The following is a 22,448-nucleotide window of genomic DNA, read 5'->3' as shown; positions in this document are numbered from 1 at the left end:
GCGGAAATCTGCGTTTTCCGGGCTGAAACTGTAAACCTTGCGAAAACTGACCGTGCGGCGAGGAACTGTTGCGGGAAGGTGAGATCTGCGAGGTTTGGGACTTCTTCTGCGATGTCTAAAGGCTGAAAACTGAAATCGCTCGTCCTATGGCTGATTCTGTCGCGATGATCTGCAAAACGCTGAGGGTGTTGCAAACCAAAAACGCTAGGGCTGAAAACTGACCTTGCGGGGAAATCTGCTAATGCTAGGGAATCTGATGTGTTGCTGTGGGAATCTGCTAACGCTAGGGCTGATCTGCTGTCTACTGTCGCCGGAAATCCGCAAGTGCAAAAACATTGGCTGATTTGGTGCAAAAACGCTAGGCCTTGTGTTGAGAGAAAACGCCAGAGTTGTCGCGGGGGTTGGTCTTGCTGAGAAGTTGCTTGTTGAGCAAGGTGCTCCTGTTGCCTCTTTTGCCAATTAGTGCTAGCCTAGATTTGCTTATATACAAACTTACTTAATTTGCCCTACTTACTTTCCAACAAAAGTCACTTAAAAATAATAAGTGAAAAATGTCAAAAATAGGGAAAATAGGTTAAATGCATTGGAAAATTCCCCTGAAGGATTTTGATGGGAATGCTTATGATCATGCTGTGTACAACCAGAGGATATGCATCTACACTAAGTGCCTGGGCACGCACGGTCTGCAAACAGACTCACAAAAGTGCCATAACACTTCTAAATCTAGACTGACTTGACTGAACTGAACCCTTGTCGTGCTGTAGCTTGTCCATGGACACATAGGGTTGGATGTGTCACGTGACAGAGAAGGCATGAGACAAGTGAGAATTTTGGTGTGGAGCGAACACGTCTACGCGCGCCTCAGACGCTCCCGCATGCAATGGGATAATTCCCCTTTGAAACGGACGAGTTTCCACGCGAGAAAAGTTTCCATTTTCGTAATTCTTCGCGATTAGCAATTGAACCAATCCTGTACCTGTTCAGAAGGCTCTTGCCTTGGCAAACACGCATAAAACCCTCTAAACTGTACATGGTCAATTGAGAAGCCCATCTAGTGGGGCATTACCATATGTGCCAAATGGGAGAGAGGGATACGCCCCGAGAGCAAATCATCGCGTTACGTAAGACAAGGGAGAAGGCAAGCTTTCCATTAAAGCTGTGACCACCTGGACCCACTACTCTCCCACACACTTAAAGCACACACTGTGTAAAAATCAGCCCCCCCTTCTCAAATTTAGGCGCCCCCTTTTGGATGAGCCTTCTGGAAGGTGTGTGCTGGCTTGTATGTAGCTCCCCTACTGCCATGTGTCCCGTAGACTCCTTTTGGATTAATTTCCTAGTACCCACAAACTTAAAAGTCTTGTCGAGGGGCCTAAATGGCTTAACACTGATCCTAGCCACCCTTTTACTCCTCGTGCCGACTGGCCCGACCAGCTCGTGGCGACCTTGCCTTTACTGATGCAGGATCAGCCGTTGGCCGTTTCACACTGGCCATGCAATGTCCGACCATTTGTGACTTCAAAAAGAGGGTCATCGGAAAGAAACCAACAACTAAGGTTAGCAGTTGCCATGTCCTCGTGACAGTAATTAACAGTTGCCACGTCCTCGTGACAAAGTGAATGTTGATAGTGCTCAGGATGAGTGTTCCGAACTTTGCTCAAGGGTTCCTTTTACTTACGGAAGGGAAAGCCCTCCATTCTTCTTAGAGAGAGAGTGCAAGTGCAATGATCACAAAGAAAGTGAATGCTACTGTGAATGAAAGTGTAGAGAGAGAGAGAGAGAGAGAGAGAGAGAGAGAGAGAGAGAGGAATACAATGCCAGACGGTTCTCAAACCCCCCTCCAAGGGCGCCCCTCTCTATGGCGACAGAGGTCTATGCTATAGATTGGACAAATCTGGTACAATGGTCTAGATGCAATGGACTTGCGGACGATGTCGCCGACAATGGTGGCGTCGATGACGACGGGCTGAAAACTGAAAACGCCAAGGCTGATATGCTGAAATCTGGAAACGGTGATCTGCTGCTGAATACTGGCGTTGTGTCGGAGAGGATGGCAATGACGATGACTCGACAACAATTTACTGAAAACGCTGACGCCGAAATCTGAAATCTGCGGGCTGAATTGGAAAACGCTGGCTGAACTGATGGGATGATGAGGATCTGCTGCAGGAGATGAGATCTGCGAGGCTAAGGGCTGAAATTGTAAGTGCAGGGGGCTGGAATCTGAAAATGCTAATCTGATCTGCTGGTGGCGATGCTTAAGACTGAAAACGCTAGGTGGATCTGGAATTGGCAAAAATGCCAGGTGCAGATGCCAAAACGCCAGGGTTCTTGTTGGCTGAAAATGTTGGGCTCTCTGCCAGTCTGCTAAGGAGAAGCACTGCAAGTTGGATAACTTCTTCAGCTTGAAATGGGTGCCCCTCTTCTTCCTTTATACTTGCAGAAAGTTGGGTCGACCAGTTGCTCTCCAATAGCCCCACGACGTTACAAATTGGCATTAAATAAATAAATAATAAATAAATAAATATAAAATGCATGGCCAATTTGCAATGCAGAGTTGGGTTTATGAAGTGGAAAAGGCTAATGTTGGGTGCTACTAGGTTGTGCAATCAGAGGTATGCTACTACTCTTAGTGCGTGGAGATGCACGGCCTGCCCACAGGCTCACAAGGGTGCCAGAACGCTTCCTAGGCTAACTTGAACCCTAGAACTGGTGTAGCTTGTCCACATGCACATAGGGTTAGATGTGCACGTGACAAAATTTCCTAGATTGAACTTGTTACATGCCCTCTTTCATGTGTGTATTGTTTGAGTATATGTTGAAAATATGAAATGCCTTTCAATGCCTGTAGCATTTTGCCGCATGATTGATATGATAAACATCTAGAAAGCTGCTAGGAATCGGTGAGATCTAGATGTGATGGCTAAATAGGTCATGAATGTGATAAAGAGTTCTATCTAGATGAGACGACTGGATATTGATCTTAGTGCATCAAGAGTTCTGAAAGGATGAGATGGCTAGACAGTGATCTATGTGCATTAATTCTGGACTAGATGAGATGACTAAATTGACTGTTTGCATCTTAGTGGTCAATGTGAACTAAGTGATTGATTTATGGGATGCATGCTTCGTGAATGGGTTGTCTTGTGGGGATGGTCATTAGCAGAGAGAGAATGTGAATCTTATACTGACAAGGTTTAGTAGGTCAAGACATCCATGGACAAATGAGCTCGGTTTGGATGTGATTGCTAAATAAGTTACAATGAGCATGATCTATATTTGAGATCTCGAGGGAAATGTAATGATTGTTCAATGACTAGTGTCTTTGTGTGCAATTTGGTGCATAGGAGCGTGGAGTTGATGTTTGTGTTGAGCCAGTTTTCGTCCTTTGTCTGTTTGCAAGGGTAATTGAGGGCGATTACTCTTATTTCTAGAGGGGGGTATGCCACAAATCTGATGAAGTGGCATGACAGTAAATAGCACGTGAACCCTTGTTGTCAGGTGCAACGGAAGTGCATCAAGAGTTCTGAAAGGATGAGATGGCTAGACAATGATCTATGTGCATTAATTCTGGACTAGATGAGATGACTAAATTGACTGTTTGCATCTGAGTGGTCAATGTGAACTAAGTGATTGATTTATGGGATGCATGCTTCGTGAATGGGTTGTCTTGTGGGGATGGTCATTAGCAGAGAGAGAATGTGAATCTCATACTGACAAGGTTTAGTAGGTCAAGACATCCATGGACAGATGAGCTCGGTTTGGATGTGATTGCTAAATAAGTTACAATGATCATGATCTATATTTGAGATCTCGAGGGAAATGTAATGATTGTTCAATGACTAGTGTCTTTGTGTGCAATTTGGTGCATAGGAGCGTGGAGTTGATGTCTTTGTTGAGCCAGTTTTCGTCCTTTGTCTGTTTGCAAGGGTAATTGAAGGCGATTACTCTTCTTCTAGAGGGGGGTATGCCACAAATCTGATGAAGTGGCATGACAGTAAATAGCATGTGAACCCTTGTTGTCAGGTGCAACGGAAGTGTTTAATGATTTTGCTTGGATCTAGTACTCCATACAAACACAAGGTTACTGTATTTCACTTGAAAAGAGAATTGAATTGAACACAATGAAAAGGAGAGAGAGAGAGAGAGAGAGAGAGAGAGAGAGAGAGAGAGAGAGAGAGAGAGAGAGAGAGACGACACTGCATGTCGGGTCCCAACCACCCTCAAGGGCCCCTTTGGTCTGTTGCGAGAGCAATTGACTTGCACAATGCTGTTACAATGATCCTATATGCTGGTGGGTACTTGCTAGAGATGCTTGGTACTACAGAGATACTGAAGGGTACCTGCTGTGGATACCTGGTATTGTGAGGTTACGGGCTGAATGCTGAAACGCTAATGCTTGAAGACTCTAAGCTGCTACTTGCTGAAAACGCTGATCCGCTGGGCTGGAATCTGCTAACGCTAGGGTGCCGGGGTACCGGAAAAGCTGGTGATGATGAGGCTGCTGAAAATGCTAATACTGATGTTTGAAAACATTGGTAAAATGGGCTGAGAATGCTGGAGGTGCTGGTCGAGGTGCCGCGGGTACTGGGTCTGCTGGTTCTTTTGCTTCTTACCTTAGGAGGTGAGACCCCTAGGTCACATATATACTCGAACAAAGCTGGGTCGAGCAATGCATTATTTCAGCCCCATGATTTTGATGAAAATGGGCTAAAAAGTCGCTTATTAATAACTTAAGAGACCGTTCACACGCCTTTATGCTGAAATGACTGTATTGTGCAAGAGAGGGTATGGAACTATGATTTGCGTGAACATGCATGTCCTGCTAGAGGCTCACAAAGTGCCAAGCTAGATCCTATGCTAAACTAGGACTGATGCTAGACTATAGCAGAAGCTTGTCCACTTGACGCAATTGTGTGCGCACGTGACACTTGTAGTGGACAAAGCGGCCAAAACTTTAAAACCCTTAAAACTGTGAAATGTTGAGGTGGCATGCAGATCCGCAAAACACACCGAAAATTATGGTGCCACGTGGCAGCCCTGTACGGATGGTTGATTAACTTTTTGCGCCATATTTTACCAGTACTTTTGGGGAAACAACTTTTGGCTTGAGTTGCTTTTGGTGGCGCTGTGTTTTTTCAGGGCCCCATGTACCTTAAATATGACCTAGGGATTTCTCTCTCGTAGACCAAGCTTGGAAGCAAGGCTGTAGAGAGGACCCTACGGCCGTTGTGCTTTGTGATCAAGCAATCAAGAAAGAAGTACCGAAATGGGCACTTGTGTTTGGGGCCAGTGCATTTGAAAGTGGAACTCCGCTACTTCGTGTCGACTCTCCTCCCCTTCTTCTCTCTATCTATTTAAGATTAGTTGTTGCAATTCTGTTCGTGTGTGGCTATTGAGTTCTCGCTTGGGTGTTCAACCTGTTACAAATACGAGAGATGTGGTAGACGTTAAGGAGTTTTTTGGGCGCGAGTTACTGAAAGCATTTTACCACTAACAGATTCTGTCTTCATTTGCACGGTGCATGCTTGTGTACTCTTATAAACACAGGAGTCTTGAAATCATACATCTAGAAACCCTTTTAGCCAGACGTCAGCACATCCATATCCTTCTGCAGATTCTCAGTTTTGACTAGTTTTGCACAATTTATTTTAAATAGAGGAAATATCTGATAGTGACCGACATTCCAGGTGCTTGCACGGAACAATGTGGAGGTTGATGGTCTTTCCTCGGTCTTTATCAAGGACCAGGCTCTTACAAATGAAAGTGAGCTCATTTACATCTGTTGTTACTTACAGTGCTGTATTTTCATTAATGGTAAAAGAGTGTTAACAATAAAATCTCTTGCCCTCAGCGGCTGAGCGGATCGTTGGCTGGGCAATTAGTGATCATCTGATGGGTTGTCAGGAGCCAGTGATGAGAAACAGTAAGCTGGTTCTTTCCACAGAGAGGTGAATCCTTGTATTTTTAGGGATTTTTTGTTCTGCAGGAGATTAGATGATTGAAATATATTGTGTGATTGCAGCGTTGTCCATGGCTTAAATATTTTTCAGTCAGTGCAAAATGACTCACGCAGTTTGAAGAAGACTCTCAAGGTATAATCACATTTTTGCCTGTGATTTCTTTTCTTTCCAAAGAGTTGTTTGTAAAATGATCATTCATTTTTTGTCTTTTTGGTGTTTGATGCAGGACATTGTGACTGACAACGAGTTTGAGAAAAGATTACTCTCAGAAGTAATTCCACCAAGTGATATAGGTGTGACTTTCGACGATATCGGGGCCCTTGAAAATGTGAAAGAGACACTGAAAGAGCTGGTTATGCTTCCGTTGCAGAGGCCAGAACTGTTCTGCAAAGGTCAGCTTACAAAGGTAAATGTGCCACCTTTTTGTGCCAGATATGTTGATATGTGCTCCTGGTGTCTACTTCCCTGCTTAGATGCACAAAAGCAAGTGATCAAGATCCATGGGTTTCTTGGGCTTAACAGTACACTTTTTTTGCATCTATTATACCGCTTCTCCTTTCTGTGTTTTGTGCTTATTAGTTGTAACGTGCATCAGGCTGAGTTCTGAATAGATGTTTGACTTTTAGTTTCCATGGGATCAAATGTTTTATTTATCGCACTGTGTACTTGGAGGCAGCAAGGAAAGGTCTATTCTGTTTGGTTTTAGGGTAGCCTCAATGTTTGTTGCAGCTTTGTGTCTAAGCATTCCTCGTGCTGCAGCCTTGCAAAGGAATTTTACTGTTTGGGCCACCTGGGACAGGCAAGACGATGCTTGCGAAGGCTGTTGCTACCGAAGCTGGTGCAAATTTTATCAACATTTCTATGTCCAGCATTGCATCTAAGGTAAGTTGTGGCAGCAAATCTTGTTAATATGGCATGCTTTGCAGTTAGTTCTGTGGAGGCAGTTGCTAATGCATTTTTCTTTCCTTGTTAAGTGGTTTGGTGAAGGAGAGAAATATGTTAAAGCTGTTTTCACCTTGGCAAGCAAAATATCTCCGAGTGTCGTTTTTGTTGACGAGGTGAGTTGAAGTCGTCTGTCGAAGCCATGGAGATTCTTGAAGGTCATTCTGATTCTTTTCAATGGGTACAGGTAGATAGTATGCTTGGGCGCAGAGAAAAACCTGGAGAGCATGAAGCCATGAGAAAAATGAAGAATGAGTTCATGTCCAACTGGGATGGATTGAGAACAAAGGACAGAGAGCGGGTGCTAGTGCTAGCCGCAACGAACAGGCCTTTTGATCTGGATGAGGCCGTTATTCGAAGACTTCCTAGGAGGTCTTATATTGTGCCTTTGTTTGTGATGTTTTGTTGGGTTGTTCGAAGGCTAAGGCTTTTTTTTCAATTTTTTTCACACTTCTGATTCTTTGTGAGCAGGCTCATGGTGAATCTTCCAGATGCAGCTAATCGTACCAAGATTCTGAAAGTCATTCTTGCCAAAGAAGAAGTGGCCCCTGATTTAGACTTCGATGATATCGCTGCAATGACTGATGGATATTCAGGAAGTGATTTAAAGGTACTAAACTGATCTGCCCTGTTGCCCTCTCAATTTAAAGCCTAGTGAACTGACAATGTATTGCTGCTTCAGAACTTATGTGTAATGGCTGCTTACCGTCCTATTCGAGAAATTCTAGACAAGGAGAAGAAGGTGAGTTTTTGAGTTTCAGAGAAGCATCACATTTTCAAACGTCATAGAGGAGCTTCTGATGTTTGAACTTGCAAATTCAGGAGCAGGAAGCTGCAGTAGCTGAAGGTCGCCCTCCCCCACCCCTTGTGGGGACTGCAGGGAGTCCTGTTAACATAAGGCCTTTGAACATGGATGATGTGCGGCGGGCACATGAGCAAGTATATATCTATGCGTTTTGATCTTCACTATGATGTACTAAAGAGAGTCTCATTATGGTCTTCTTCATATTTTAGGTTTGTGCCAGTGTATCTTCAGACTCTGCCAATATGACGGAGCTAATCCAATGGAATGAGTTGTATGGTGAAGGAGGATCCCGGAAGAAAGCTGCCTTAAGCTATTTCATGTAGACCTGACATCCTCGATGCAGACCTTTTGGTGACTCACCCTTGAATTGGTATCGTTTTCCCCAAATGCCTGGAGCCAGTTAACTACATCACCTCCCGATTATGTACATTACATGCTCGGCTGAAGTAGAGACAGTTTTGAGTTACATTGCTAGGTCTAATGAACATGTATCATGGGTAGTGAGTTGTGTACCCGTGGGCGCATTCTTGATATCGGAAGAAGATGCCCATGCTCTGTAGCTCAGATTTTTGGTGGTGATGTAGTTCAACTCGAAAGGAATCAGGGAGGTACGCCTGTGTGCGTCAGAGCCGAGATTGGTGGGATTTGTTTAATGTTGGTCAGAAGAGCTGATACAGACTTGCAGTTTATGAATTGTGAATTGCAAGTTGCTTTTTGGTCTGTGGAACAGAGGCGGCAAACCTGTGATTTGGGAGGACTTGGAAGCTCATTGTGTACAGGGAATAATTCTGCCACTCTACAACAGCTTGTATTGAGCAATTTTATCACCCTTGAGGTCTTTCCCCTCCCATTTGTAAATTTCAAGGCTCCTATCGAGGCAGTTAAAGGTTTTTTAATCCAATCATTGTGTAGTCTGTTGTGTTGAAATCTCTCTCTCTGTCTCTCTCTCTCTCTCTCTCTCTCTCTCTCTCTTTGTACCAGTTATTCTTGAGTCAGGACTCGCGTGAGGCGTGGCGGCTCTTTCATGAGCAGTCCCCCCCCCCCCCCCCCCCCCCCCCCCCCCCCGCTGTTACCTCTACAGAGACCTGGGGTCAGTATGCATCATCTTTGTACGCAATACCTGGACAGTCGCCCCTTCCCGACCCCCTCGATCCATGCCCATACACGTGCTTTTTTCACCGTTGAGATGGTGAAGAAAACCATCGACAGGATAAGGATTGGGAGAGAATATGATCATGATGGCCTAGTGGCTGAGCACTTCATACACGCCGAAGATCTACTAGCAGAGCTTCCAGCATTTATGTTTAACCGTGCCATGTGTGAGGGCTTGCTTGATACTTAGAGCCTATCTACGATTGTATCTATCTTCAAGTCAGGAGACGTTATGGAGCTTGGGAAATATCGCACTATGATGATTGGACACACTGGCACGGTTGTATGCATCCATTCTTGTGCAACAGTTGAGTAGCTTGACAGAGGGAAGGAATACGTGTAGATGGGCAGGTAGGGTTCAAGAGAGGCTCCTCTACTCTTGACCATATCTTGACACTCCGGGCCATCATCGAGGAGGGCAGATCTCATGGGAGACGGATCTATTGTAGCTTTGTGGACTTCCGCAAAGCCTTTGACACAGTACCCAAAGCTAGATTGATGCGCAGACTACAGGAGATGGGAGTACCCATAGAGCTCATTTGGGGGATCATGGCATTGTACAGATAGTAGTTGGGAAGGTGCGCACCCTTGAGGGACTATCTACACCGGTTCACTCCATTATTGGGGTGAAGCAGGGTTGCCCGCTCTCTCCTACTCTGTTCGGTATGTATGTAGATGAGGTTTCTGACTACATTGAGAGCGATGGTGATAGGGGTGCACAACTGGAAGGGACATGGATTCCACTTTTGTTATATGCTGATGATATTGTGTTGATCTCCGAATCTCCGGAGGGGATGCAACGCCACTTGGATGCTTTGCATAGGTTTGCCCATGAAAGTGGTTTGTCTGTCAACCTTGGTAAAACCAAGGTTATGGTGTTTAATACCACCCCACAGTGGATCAGGAGGTCAGCACCTATATTCACATATGGCCAGGAGACTATGGAGTACATAGATGCTTACACTTACCTTGAAGTGGTTTTTAGTGGACCGGCATTCTCACTCAGGAGAGCAGCAGACCAGATTGACTAGAGGCTGTGCAACATTGAGTAGATTGGAGAGGATGTGTTCACAGGTTCAGTTTCAGGAGCCTCGAACGAAGCTCTGGCTCTTTGACACCTTGGTGGCTTCTGCATTGCTCTATGGAGCTGAAATATGGGGACCTTCATTGGATCATCACGGGGGGTCGGGCCACATTGATGGATGGGGGAGCATGGAGAAACCTCTCGTCTCTATGATCTCGCGGCTCATTAGAGCCAATGCATCAGTACCACATGTCATTATTCGAGCAGAGCTAGCGGCCCCCCCATCAGTGGTTGAGGCGCTCACCAGATCAGTCTCTTTCATACACCTCATGTGGGAACTTCCTACAGACAGATATGCTCGTATTGCACTTGAGTCCTCTCGACAGTTAGCCATGCAGGGAGATACAACATGCTAGTATGGAGAGATAACATCATGGTTTCAGGCGCATGGGTTCAACATAGACATGTAGCCACCCTTCCAGTACTCATTGGATGCACCATCTCTCACTCTTACACAGTCCGAGATCACCAGGCTCATCCGCCAAGACCTGACCCAGCTAGACACCAGGAGGACATGGATACAGTCGGCGCAGGAGTTGGGCACGAAGATGGCTTTCTACAGAGACCCATCTTCTCCATCTTAGGGAAGATGGTTTTGTGACGAGACCCAGATACATGGACACCCACTTGTCTCATGGGATACGATGTGCTATTGGCCAGTTACGCACATCTTCTCACCAGCTGCGGATTGAGACTGGGAGATACAGCGGAGTATCGGCAGAGGCCAAGACTTGTCCCTTGTGTGACATGGAGCCTGAGATAGAGTTGCACTACACATGCCGTTGCCCCCTCTACTACGAGATACGAGGACGCTTCCATTGCTTGTTCAGAGAGGGTTTTGGACCACTTTCCAGAGTCATGGGATATGAGGATCAGAGATGCTTGGGTTTGTTCTTGCTCGAGCTGCGCAGACACAAAGATACCTTGATGAGTGGAGAGGCTAGCTAGTCTTAGAGACGGATCACAGATCTCTTTAGAACAGACACTGGACAGTCGCAAGAGCTACTACCACATCAGAGCTCACTTTCGTCTCACACCAGAGGCACACCGATCGACTGAGTGAGTGAGCTGGGGAAATCTAGGGGCCCACGACTGCAGAGGACTACACAACATCGACGGAGGCTTCATCAGAAGATTCGGAGCACTTTGGCCAGGCATGCACGACGCCCAGTTAGACTACTGACCCTGGAGGAGATTGATGAGATCTATCAGTGCCCGATGCTAGATCTCCTGTGATTTAGCTATCCCGGCCAGCTGTCCATTTTGCTTAGTTCACATCGACCAGTCTAGGATCCCATAGTATTTTTTTGTTTTGTTTTGTTATGTTGTTAGTTTTGTTACTCTGACTTTGTATCAGATCCACCATATTGTAACTTTCTGGTCTCATAGGTACTTTGGCCTTTTGAAGACGTTAATATAACATTTTATTTCATTTCATTCCTCTCTCTTTATGTGGTAGGCGCTTCATGCCTACTTAACCAATTTTGCAGCACGAGATGGTGTTGTGTGTTGTCCTTTTGTCAGATGTGTACTGGGGGCTTCTTGTCAAATGCTTTGACATCTGTGAGGGAATTCACAAGGAGATTGCTAGTCCATTTGCATGCATGAGATGGTTCTCTCTCTCTCTCTCTCTCTCTCTCTCTCTCTTGTGTGAAGTCTTGCAAATTCCCTCACTGCCGTCCCCATCCTTTCACAAGAAGATTTAGAAATTTTCTAATGTAGGAAAACAAGAGTCTTTTTTTTGTGTTTTTCATACAATGCATATCATGAGCTTCTGCGAGGGAGGCACCGCACACGAATCTCCGTATGAAAGGGGAACCTTGCAAGAAATTTAATTTTCTTAGAAATCATCATGTCATCACAATTCCGAAAATGAATTTTTAGAGGAATCTACTACGATACTTTGTGAATGAATGGAGATGCAAAAAGAGGACGTAGGAGCGCAATCCAAGCAGCGAGGCAGCTCTGCGAAGGTGACACAGGAGCACCTGCCAGCTAGATGCAGAAGACCCGAAGAGGAACAACAACATAGGTGATGTTTTGCGAAGAGGGGGGTTGCTGTGGTTCTTCATGTTATACTAGTATGCGACCCGCACGTTGCTGCGGCCAAGGAAACAATGCCTCTATTCTCATAGGGTTATCTTCTCTTCCAAGTGGAACACTGTCAATACTCTCTTCCTACATGTATAGTCTATCGCATTTATAAAAGTGATGAGTGACACGACCTCTTAATAGATGCTGCAAAACATTCTTTGATACCAAGATTGGAAGCTTCTCATAGACATTATTTTTCATGAGGTGCTAGCCCTTGTTCAACAAACTTAGAAGTGCTCTAATTCTATTGGTGTGTGTGTGTGTGTATTTATATATATATATATATACATGCTTGAAGCGAAGATTTGTCACATAGGTCTTGAGACATCATGATATTTTCCAATTATATGTCTGTATGTACACATAGCGCGCGCACACACATATATGCTTGAAGAAAAGATTTGTCACATATGTCTTGAGTTTGTCACATTTGTCACAAAGAGACATCTTGCTATTGTTCCAATACAGTAACTATGACATTCAAAGTTTCTATGCTCCCCTCGTCATTTGTTGGACTTTGCATTTCAACACTTTAAATGTGGCACTTAACAATTGTCCTCCCCCCGCTCTCTCTCTCTCTCTCTCTCTCTCTCTCTCTCTCTCTCTCTCTCTCTCTAGTTGATTTTAGATTGGCACGCTTGCCTGCCAGAATTTAAGGAATTTATAGATTTTTAAGTATGGCCCACATGTTAACTCTTAAAAATAAAAATAACAAAATATCCAAGAATTGGTAAAAGGTCCATCAACTGGGAAATTTCTCTACCCATTTGGGGTGTTCTCTCTCGTTGATTTTAGATTGGCACCCTTGCTTGCCAAAATTCAAGAAATTTATAGATTTTTAAGCATGGCCCACATGTTAACTCCTAAAAATGAAAAGAACAAAATATCCAAGAATTGGTAAAAGGTCCATTAGCTGAGAAATCTCTCTACCCATTTGGAGTATTAATGTGGCGGGTGGTCTTTGTCGGGCATTTAATCCATTTTCTACGGGTGAAAAACTTTAGCTATCCTTTAAATACATTAATAATATCTTAAAAAATTGAAAAGTGCGTGAGCTCAACGGTATAATCTTTCTTTCTTTCTCTCCCCCTCAAAAATGTACATGTGTATACACACATGCAATGTAATGGTCTCTCTCTCTCTCTCTCTCTCGCTCTCTCTCTCTCTCATGGTCAATAATGTGGATAACAATCCCTGCATTTGCATGTCATGCATGTCCTTAGAGCAAAACAACCCCAAGCCGACGTTAGGCGAGCTTTTTTCTTTTTCTCAAGCTCTTTAAAGAAATACATACTTCCAAAATTTTCTAAAACATATCAATATTGGTGTTGAAAAAAGCCCCTTGAAAAGATAAAACCAAATATATCTTCAAAACTTACATTTTCATTAAAAAAAAAAAAATCACTTTTTTTTTTGGTTATATCTTCAAAAAGTAAATTTGCATTAAGTAACAAAACATCCACTAAAGTTATCCCCTTTTTGTTATGTGCAATTTTTTAAAACATATCAATATTGGTCTTGAAAAGAGCCCCTTAAAAAAGATCAAATCAAATATATCTTCAAAAATTACATTTCCATTAAAAAAAATCACTAAAATTTTTCTTTTTTTTGTTATATCTTCAAAAAGTGAATTCACATGAAGTAGCAAAACCTCCACTAAAGTTATCCCCTTTTTGTTATGTGCAATCAAACTTCAAGATATATTTTATGTGGAATAGAAAGTCTCTTGACTTTACATTGGAAAAGACTTGTCACTTCTTACATTCTGAAAAGGTTGTCATTTCTTACAATTTTACCCTTTTTGTATTTTAGATTAGATGTTTTGTAAGGTGTTTTTTGAAATGAACCAGGGAGTGACAAGTGGACGCCCTCTCCTTTATTGAAAATTTTAAGCTGCATTATAAAGAGTATAGAAGTCGAGAGTCGTTGCATGAGCAACAAAGCGGTCACATGGGCTGGCTAGCTTGGAAGCCTTTGCAAGCGTACGTGCCTGCTAGAGATCAAATCGTGTAAAGGTTTCGTATGTTGTAATGCGTCGTTGTGACGAGATGCAAAATAAAATAAGCAATCTGCTAGTGGAGTGCCATTGATTTGGGAGGGTTTATTAATGGATATCTAAGGGGACACCCTTTGGAGAACAGAAGCAAAAGTCGAACAAGGGCGACCCGGTGAGGAGGAGACATGTGGGCGGGGACGTGGACGCGTAGGGAAGGTGGAAGGCACTGACATGATCAAGCAGCAAAGGTAGAATGCACCAACCTCGTGGGTGTCCCCCGCAGACAGGTAGCACTTGCATGCCTTTTCTTCAACACTTGGGAAGCATTTTTTAAATAATAAAAGGGCTCACGCCCTGCACATCAAGGAGCTTGGGGTGGGTTGGTTAGCGAAGTAAAGTTCAATGCAAAAAATGACACTGCGAGCTTGACTCTAGTTGCTATATGGAAGATTTACTCCAAGTTGCAAGCGAACAAGAAAGGAATGCCAGGAATCTAGGAACATTCTAGATAATACAATGGAAAGTAGAGCCAAATAGGTCATGATTGAAATTCAATTATCATAACCCAAATGATCAGTTCATTAGGAAATGTCCTAAGCTAAAGGTTACAGGCAAGATAAAATTGAATTTCAATTATCATAAGCCAAATGATCATTAAGAATTGTCCTAAGCTAAAGGTTAAAGAAGCTCATAATAAAATGGAAAATGAAGCATGCTTCTTTTAATGTTGGTTCTGCAATAGTGTATGCTGAGTATGCGTTTCGTGCATATCATCAATATAACCCTTACCCTCTGTTCATGATGTATGTTAGTGATTGTGGTAACATATATGGTACGTTGATTGTGGTACTACAAAGAACATTACATCATATTGTGATATGTTATCTTGAGACTATCTCTTACGGATGCCACCTATCTATGCTTACTACTCTCGCATATTTGACGTGTTATATATATTGAGGATCAAGAAGAATTCATTCTTTGTCTCTGCCCTTGCTAGACTTGTTTTTTTGTGAATGAAAGAAGCATTGTTCATGATCTTAGGTTAGACCATACAATTATGACAAAGCACCTTGTGTCATGGGATTTATAAGCTCCATGCTTATAAACTTGCATTGATGATTTAGAATGCTGAATTTTCTAGGTTTAGAGTTGTTTCATAGGCAAATTATTTGTGTGCATGGTTTGGCCATCTAGATTTTGCCAGTTTGGACACCACCTAGACGTGCATATGACTACTGCATTTTGAGCAAACTGCATCATTCCAAGTTTCCAAGGGATGGTTCCACTATGGGCTACTCATAAATAGTAGCTTGCATAGAGTGACATTTGTTGTATAGTCCATACTCTTATCTTTTAGCAACCATTTGTACTTGTGAATTTTACTTATGGTTGTTCCAAGTCTGCATCCACATAAGGCAAAATCCAAACTGTTTATGTGCTTTAAGTGATTCTTTTTAATGACAAAAAATGTATTTGGTTGTACTCTGGAAACCCTCCGATTTGATTGAGGGGGGGAAGTAGATATCAAAGAATTTAATAAGATTTTGGATAATCATGGGATAAAACATCTATGTACCATGTGTCATATCTTTTTAACAAAATGGTATTGCTGAAAAGAAAAATAGGTTTATAGAGATGGCATGATGTCTAGTCAAAAGCAAAGCTTTGCGACATGAGTTTTGGTTAGAGGCTAGCTTGTTTGTTGTGCATGTACTTAGAAAATGTCCTACTAAAGCCTTGTTGTCTATCACTTTGTATGAAGCTAGGGTTTCACTAAGCCTTTAATGGTCTATTGTGTGTGACCATTGAAGCCTTCAATGGTCAGTTTGTGTTGACCGTTGAAGCCTTCAATGGTTGTTTGATGGCATGTGCTTTTGTGCCCGAGCAACAAGCAAAACAGTAGATGATAAGTCTCGGAAACGTATTTTTGTTGTCTACACTTTAGAAAGCAAAAATTATAGTTCATATATTTCCACAATTGAAGCGTATTTTGAGTGATAAAATTGTAGTTGGTGCACTTGAGTCAAATGTTCTTCCTTTTGGAAAGTTAGCAAGCTAGGACTATGCAAAATGTTCATCTCCCCAATTTGGCGTTTTTCACATACTTCTATGAAGACGGTTCAATCTATCAAAATTCCACAGACTCATATGAGATGCTTCAATCTATCAAAATACCATGTATTCATACCACTCAATGAATTGCAACCTCCCTTGATGTGTGCTTGTGCTCACACGTAAGAAAATAGAGTGGTTTGTGTGTGTGTGTGTGTGTGTGTGTGAGAGAGAGAGAGAGAGAGAGAGAGAGAGAGAGAGAGAGAGAGAGGAGAGAGAAATCCACGTCATCAATTGCCACCGGTCTAAGGAGAGATCAACAGTTCACATCCATTGGATGTTGTAAGTCGTTTTATTTTATGGTGGCAATCAAAATATTGTGATTATGAGCACTTTCTAGATGTGAACCACCCCCAACCTTTTCCTCTTGAAGAGCAAAGACTCACCATTCACATGCTTCTTGTTCTATGTATGCCAAAAAGTATGTTATAATGAAATGAATGGGTATAGTTTACTTGTACTGGTTGGCATTTAAGTTCACATACTCCACATAGGGACATGACCACATTTTTCTTTAAAATTTGTTTCTTGATTTTTTGATTGGGATGAGAAGTCATGAGATGATAAATATCCAAACACAATCCCACTCCATAATTGAGGCCATTGATCTTGCTCGACTAGATGGAGCTACAAATACACTGTGTGTGTGTGTGTGTGTGTGAGAGAGAGAGAGAGAGAGAGAGAGAGAAGAGAGAGAGAGAGAAGAGAGAGAGAGAGAGAGAGAGATTGCCATGCAAGATAGGCTTGAAACCTAGTAATTGTATATCCGTCTTTGACACACAATCTCAATCAACTTCCGATTTGACATGATCTGTGCAAAACTAGTGATAAAAGTAGCATTAAAGTTGGTAATCTCAAATTTAGCACATCTAGTTTAGCCGTTTTTTGCTGATGGCGATGATCCCTCCTTACTTTCTTGGATTATCTTTGTGAACTTTGGTAAGTATGGAGCCTGATTTACCCCTTGTAACTTTTAGTCTTAAAACACACATTTGTAAGGCCCCCGTTATGAGGAGAAGCCATTGTGCATGAGAAAAATCATTCGTCAGAACAAAAAATTCATGCCCACGGAATATTTCCTTTTCGCTGGCTGAAAATTGTTCAAAAACGGCCGTTTGGTTGGCCGGTTTGTAGTGCCTGTAGTCAATGGCCGATGGGCGGAAGTCTTTGGCCGTGGTCGATTTCTAGGCGGACTTGTCTTCTCAAGGGAGGCCACATATGGGTGCATGGGAGAATTCAACTCGGACTTGTCTTCACAATGGTGGCTACACATGGCTGTCTCTCATGAGAGAGGGTAGCCTATAAAAGGAGGCCTCTTCTACACACAAAATGCATTGTGAAGTTGATGAAGCAAGGCACATGTGAGGTGGTGAGGTGAAGTAAGAACAATGGGAGTTCCATTAAGGGTATAATTCTTTTATAACCTACTTCTGGTTTGAAGTACTAAAGTCATTGAGTGGCTTCTTTCCAATAGACTTAGTCCACATTGGTGAACCACATATATCATGTGCTCTCTCTTCCTCTCTCTCTCATCTCTCTCTCATGTCTCCCTCTCTCTCTCTCTCTCTCGCTCTCTCTACTCTATAATCTCTTGTGTGTGAAAACTATCCCTCTCCATTAAGTAAACTACTATAAAATCTTCTTAGCTACATCCTATTTCCTAACAAACTTAGCTGTTTCCAATATGCTCTCAATATCCGACTCTTCCTTGCCTTCCAAACATGACAAAAATAGCCACTGACCACCTTTCGACAAAACTTCTGAGTTATTTTTGTACAATATGATCAAATGCATCTCATTCTAGTTATCCTATACAACAAGATCAAACATCATTGAGGATGAAATATGCCATCATCTTCTAGGTTGGAATGTCGCAAAGCTAAACCTTTTTAAGCAAAGATGTGTTACCATATACATGTGCTAGTGATGTGTGTGAACACACTAGGACTGCCGGGCATTTTTCCCTCTTTAGGAGATTTTTTCCCCCGACCATTGTATATACGTCCATCACTCTAGGGCTATCTATCTTTCCATTGCACACTAAGTAACACACTCTCTATTGTGTGCCTTGAGCTTCCTTCCTCTTCTCCAAGCTGTGTGCGTTTCTCTGCAACCCTAATTCCAACAATTGGTATCAGAGTAGGTTACGTCCTCCCGAGCTTAGTCTCCAGCTGCTCTAGCACACGCCTGCTCACTTTCTCCGATTACAGTGAGGTTTAGCGAGCCTTCGCAGGTTGACAAATATTTTGGGCGAATTTGTAGAGCTCATTATGCTCAGATTTTTTCTTCGGGCTCATTTTGGCCTCCGTTTCCACTACAGGCAGGTATGCACAGGCTATTTTGTCATTTTGTGCAAAATTTTTGTCAGTGCCGATTTCTGTATAACAGGTGCCTTACAGTCTTCTACGGTTTGTGCTATATAGCACCTGTTGTTCCCGCTCCGTTTCTCCTATTTTCGGGCAGTTTTCACATCAAGTGCAACATTTACAATAGCTGACAACAACACAGATGTCTTCAAGATGTTTGCTACTGAGGACAGGTTGGATGGGGACAATTACCCTATGTGGGCTTATATGATGCAACACGTTCTTGTGTCAAAGGGCGTCTGAAATATTGTGCAGGGCATTGATGTACGTCCTGGTTCTAAGGATGTAGGCGATGTTGAGGATGTTGCAAGTCTTGCTACAAGGATTGCTGTTATTAGAGTTGTTTTGCCTACGGCAGAACAAGCTCGTTGGGATGTAAAGGATGCGTAGGCTCATGCATTGATTGCGTTTTCTGTGAAGCGCACCATTGGTCCTCACATCCGTTCAGCAAAATCTGCAAAACAGGCTTGGGATATTCTAGCAGGTCTTTATGCAAGCCGCGATGAGGCTAAAATTGCTTTGTTGCATAAAGAGCTGGAGTCAAAGATTATGCATGAGGAAGATGATATGGACACTTTCCTTGCTAGTTTCAAGGATATCCATGAGCAACTTATTTCTGCAAGTGAAGTCATTTCATACAGTTCCCTTATGTGGACTGTTCTTGATGCCTTACCAGATTCTTACCAGACTTTTGCTAGTACTTGGAGAATTATGACCCAAGGAAATCCTAAAGTTTTCAAGTTTGATGCATTATGCACATTGCTGTTGCAAGAGTCACTTTCCAGAAAAAACACGACTAGACAGCGTGTAGTTGAACAGGCTTTTATTGCTTCTCAAAGAAAGGTGGTAACAACAATGCAGCCACTTCTTATGGTTCTGCTGCGAGTGGCAAAACTTCTGTTCCTGATGATTTTGCTGGCAGCACTTTATCTGGCAATTCTGGTGATAAGGTCCAAAAGATGCATTGCCATTATTGTAAAGCTAATGATCACTTGATCAAGTAGTGTCCTAAGTTGAAGGCCAAAGAGGCTAAGAAGAAAGAGGGTGGTTCCACTGCAAATGCTGGTTCCACTACAACTTCATCCATTGTTGAGTCCTCTGTAAAAGGAGACTGTGTTGCTGATGTTGATGCAGAATGGGCTTTTAGCGTAGAGTGCACTTACAATCCTGTTGTCCATGATGCATGCTTGTCAATTGCTGCAGATTCACATGTGTGGTATTTTGACAGTGGTGCTACAAAGCACATTACCTCACATCGTGAATTTTTCACCTCTCTCGAGTCTGTCCCTCATGGGAATTCTGTCACTTGTGCCAACAATGCCTCTTATCCAGTTCAGGGAGTTGGAAAGATTGTGCTTACTGCTGCTAATGACAATTCTTTCACACTTGTTGATGCACTTTATGTACCTGGGATCAAGAAGAATCTTTTCTATGTATCTGCACTTGGTAGACTTGGACTTGTAGTCAAATTTGTGGATGACAGATGTATAGTTCATGATCTCAGTTTTGGTGATGAAGTTGTTGCATCTGGGCTTTTGTGATGTGGGTTATAAGATCACTTTGTATGACAAGTGTGGACAAAGTGTGGACAAAATTCTGTATGACAAGTGTGGACAAAATTTTGTAAATGTAGTTGCAGATTCAAGGGCTATTTTAGATGCAAAATTGTGGCATGCACGTTTTGGTCATCTGAATTTTTCCAGTTTGCTGCGTTTGCAAAAATCTGATATAGTTTCTTCTTTGCCGCCTCTCGAAGCACCTGGAAAACATGTTTTGTGAATGCTATATTTTGGGTAAGATGCAGCGTTCTAAGTTTCCAAAGGATGGTTCAGTTCGGGCCACATGCAAGTTGCAGCTTGTGCATAGTGATGTTTGTGGGCCCATGCAAACTCTGTCCTTGGGCAATTACCTTTACTTCGTGACTTTCATTGATGATTACTCCGGGCATAAATGGGTATTTTCTCTTAAAGCGAAGTCCAAAGTTTTTATGTGCTTCAAACAATATTTGGCTATGGCTGAAAATGTCTTGAAATGTACTATGGGCACCCTCCATTCCGATCGAGGGGGGGAGTATATGTCTCATGAATTTAATGCATTTCTCGCTAGTCGTGGGATAAAACACCAATGTACAGTGCCTTATACACCTCAGCAAAATGGTGTTGCTGAGAGGTAAAACAGGTCACTTACAGAAATGGCACGGTGTATGGTCAAAAGTCAAGCTTTGCACATTCTTTTTGGCTTGAGGCCATCATGTACTAAACAGGTGTCCTACGAAAGCTTTGTAGTCTATTACTCCATATGAAGCATGGCATGATAGAAAGCCTTCTATTGAGCACATGTGTGTTTTTGGTTGTTTGGCATATGTTTTGGTGCCACAAACACAGCACAAAAAATTGGATGATAAGGCTGTCAAATGTTTTTTTTTTTTTAGTGCTAAAAGCAAAGGTTGTACAGGTTGTATCATCCGCAAACAATACGAATTCTGGTTTCACGGGATGTAGTGTTTGTGGAAGATTCTGTTCAACCCTTGTTGTCATGTACTAGAGACAGTAATGTAAGCTCACAGGACATTTATGACACTTTGTTGCCTCTTTTTCAGTGGGGAAAATACGAATGTAAGTTCCTATGGGGGTTTCGGAAAATGTTACAGATCAGCCTATCACTAATGCATGTACATGATGTACTTGATGAGGAAAGGGCTGAAAATGAGTAGGCTAGAGGTATGCCAAAATGGTTGGTGCACACTTTGCGTGACAATAAATTGGATGCACCTTTGTCTAGTAGTACTCGTTCAGGCTCTCACCATGCATCTTATGCATCAGATTGTTATGATTTGGCTATTTCTAGCTTACATGATGTTGAGGAGCCGCTGTGTTTTGATGAAGCACAGAATTCAAAAAATTGGATGGCTGCCATGCAATTAGAATATGATGCACTAATAGATACTGACACATTGACTTTATGTGATTTGCCTCCTGGCAAAAAGGCCATTGGTACGAAGTGGGTCTACAAGTTGAAACGCAAGCCAGATGGTGAGATCGATCGCCATAAGGCTTGACTTGTTGCAAAGAGTTATGCACAGCAAAACGGTATAGATTATGAAGAGACTTTTGCTCGCACTTGTCATATGACTATTGTGCTTTTTTATGTGCATTGGCAGCTCATTTTGGTTGGGATGTACATCAATCAAACATTGTTACTGCTTTCTTGAATGGTGACATATTTGAGGAAGTTTATGTAACGCAGCCTCGTGGTTTTGTCATAAAAGGACAACAGGACAAAGTGTGCAGATGTAAGAAGGCTTTGTTTGGGTTGAAGCAATCTCCTCATGCTTGGTATGAGAAAGCTAACACTCATTTGGTCAAACAAGGCTTTCGTAATAGTCCAACAAAAAGCACATTGTATGTAAAGCACGAGGGTGATGTATTTCTCATTGTGGTTCTTTATGTCGATTATTTGTTGATCACTGGACCTAATAAGAGACATATTGCTAAATTCAAGGCTGATTTGAATGCTACTTTCAAGATGAAAGATTTGGGGCTGTTGCATCATTACTTGGGTATACAATTTAAGCAGTGTGATGGTGGTATTGCCTTGTGTCAGAAAAGTTACATAGAGACATTGCTATGTAAGTTTGGACTTGAGGATTGCAAACCTATTGCCACTCCCATGGAAACGGGTTTGAAGTTGAGTCTACATGATGCTGGCGATCTTGCTGATGTGTTATGGCATAAGTTGCACAATGCGGTCCTGCGGAGGTCTGGACATTGTGGATCAGGAGTCATGCGGCGGCCGTGGAGGAAGTTGTTCACAAGATATCATGGGACAAGAGGAGTGTGTGCACCGTTCCGGATGTGCGCTGGAGCAGCGGTTGTATATGGGGGGCATACCTGTCTTTGATGTAACTCACCTTTATGTTATCCATTACATC

The 22,448-nt window shown here is 42.6% G+C and overlaps 1 protein-coding gene across 2 annotated transcripts; it reads left to right on the top strand.

The window, feature by feature from the left end:
* Nucleotides 1-5,664: 5,664 nt before the first annotated feature.
* On the top strand, nt 5,665-8,203 carry LOC147417089 (uncharacterized). 2 transcript variants are annotated; one of them, XM_086507832.1, is made up of 11 exons: nt 5,665-5,766; nt 5,855-5,951; nt 6,026-6,095; nt 6,190-6,369; nt 6,723-6,845; nt 6,938-7,021; nt 7,093-7,277; nt 7,377-7,515; nt 7,588-7,647; nt 7,728-7,844; nt 7,920-8,203. In XM_086507832.1, exons 2-11 carry the CDS (start codon nt 5,896-5,898, stop codon nt 8,031-8,033), a joined length of 1,128 nt encoding a protein of 375 aa, XP_086363958.1. In that variant the 5' UTR covers nt 5,665-5,766; nt 5,855-5,895; the 3' UTR covers nt 8,034-8,203. The 2 variants fall into 2 exon arrangements, with proteins under 2 accessions (XP_086363958.1, XP_086363960.1); XM_086507834.1 differs by lacking the exons at nt 5,665-5,766; nt 5,855-5,951; nt 6,026-6,095 and having other exon boundaries at nt 6,175-6,369.
* Nucleotides 8,204-22,448: the final 14,245 nt, after the last annotated feature.

This window comes from Adiantum capillus-veneris, unplaced genomic scaffold (assembly GCF_014529385.1).
Source record: "Adiantum capillus-veneris isolate H3 unplaced genomic scaffold, ASM1452938v2 Hic_scaffold_325, whole genome shotgun sequence".
In the NCBI taxonomy this organism is placed as follows: domain Eukaryota; kingdom Viridiplantae; phylum Streptophyta; class Polypodiopsida; order Polypodiales; family Pteridaceae; genus Adiantum; species Adiantum capillus-veneris.
Note: the sequence above shows the minus strand (reverse complement) of the source record. Positions and strands in the feature narration are given on the sequence as shown.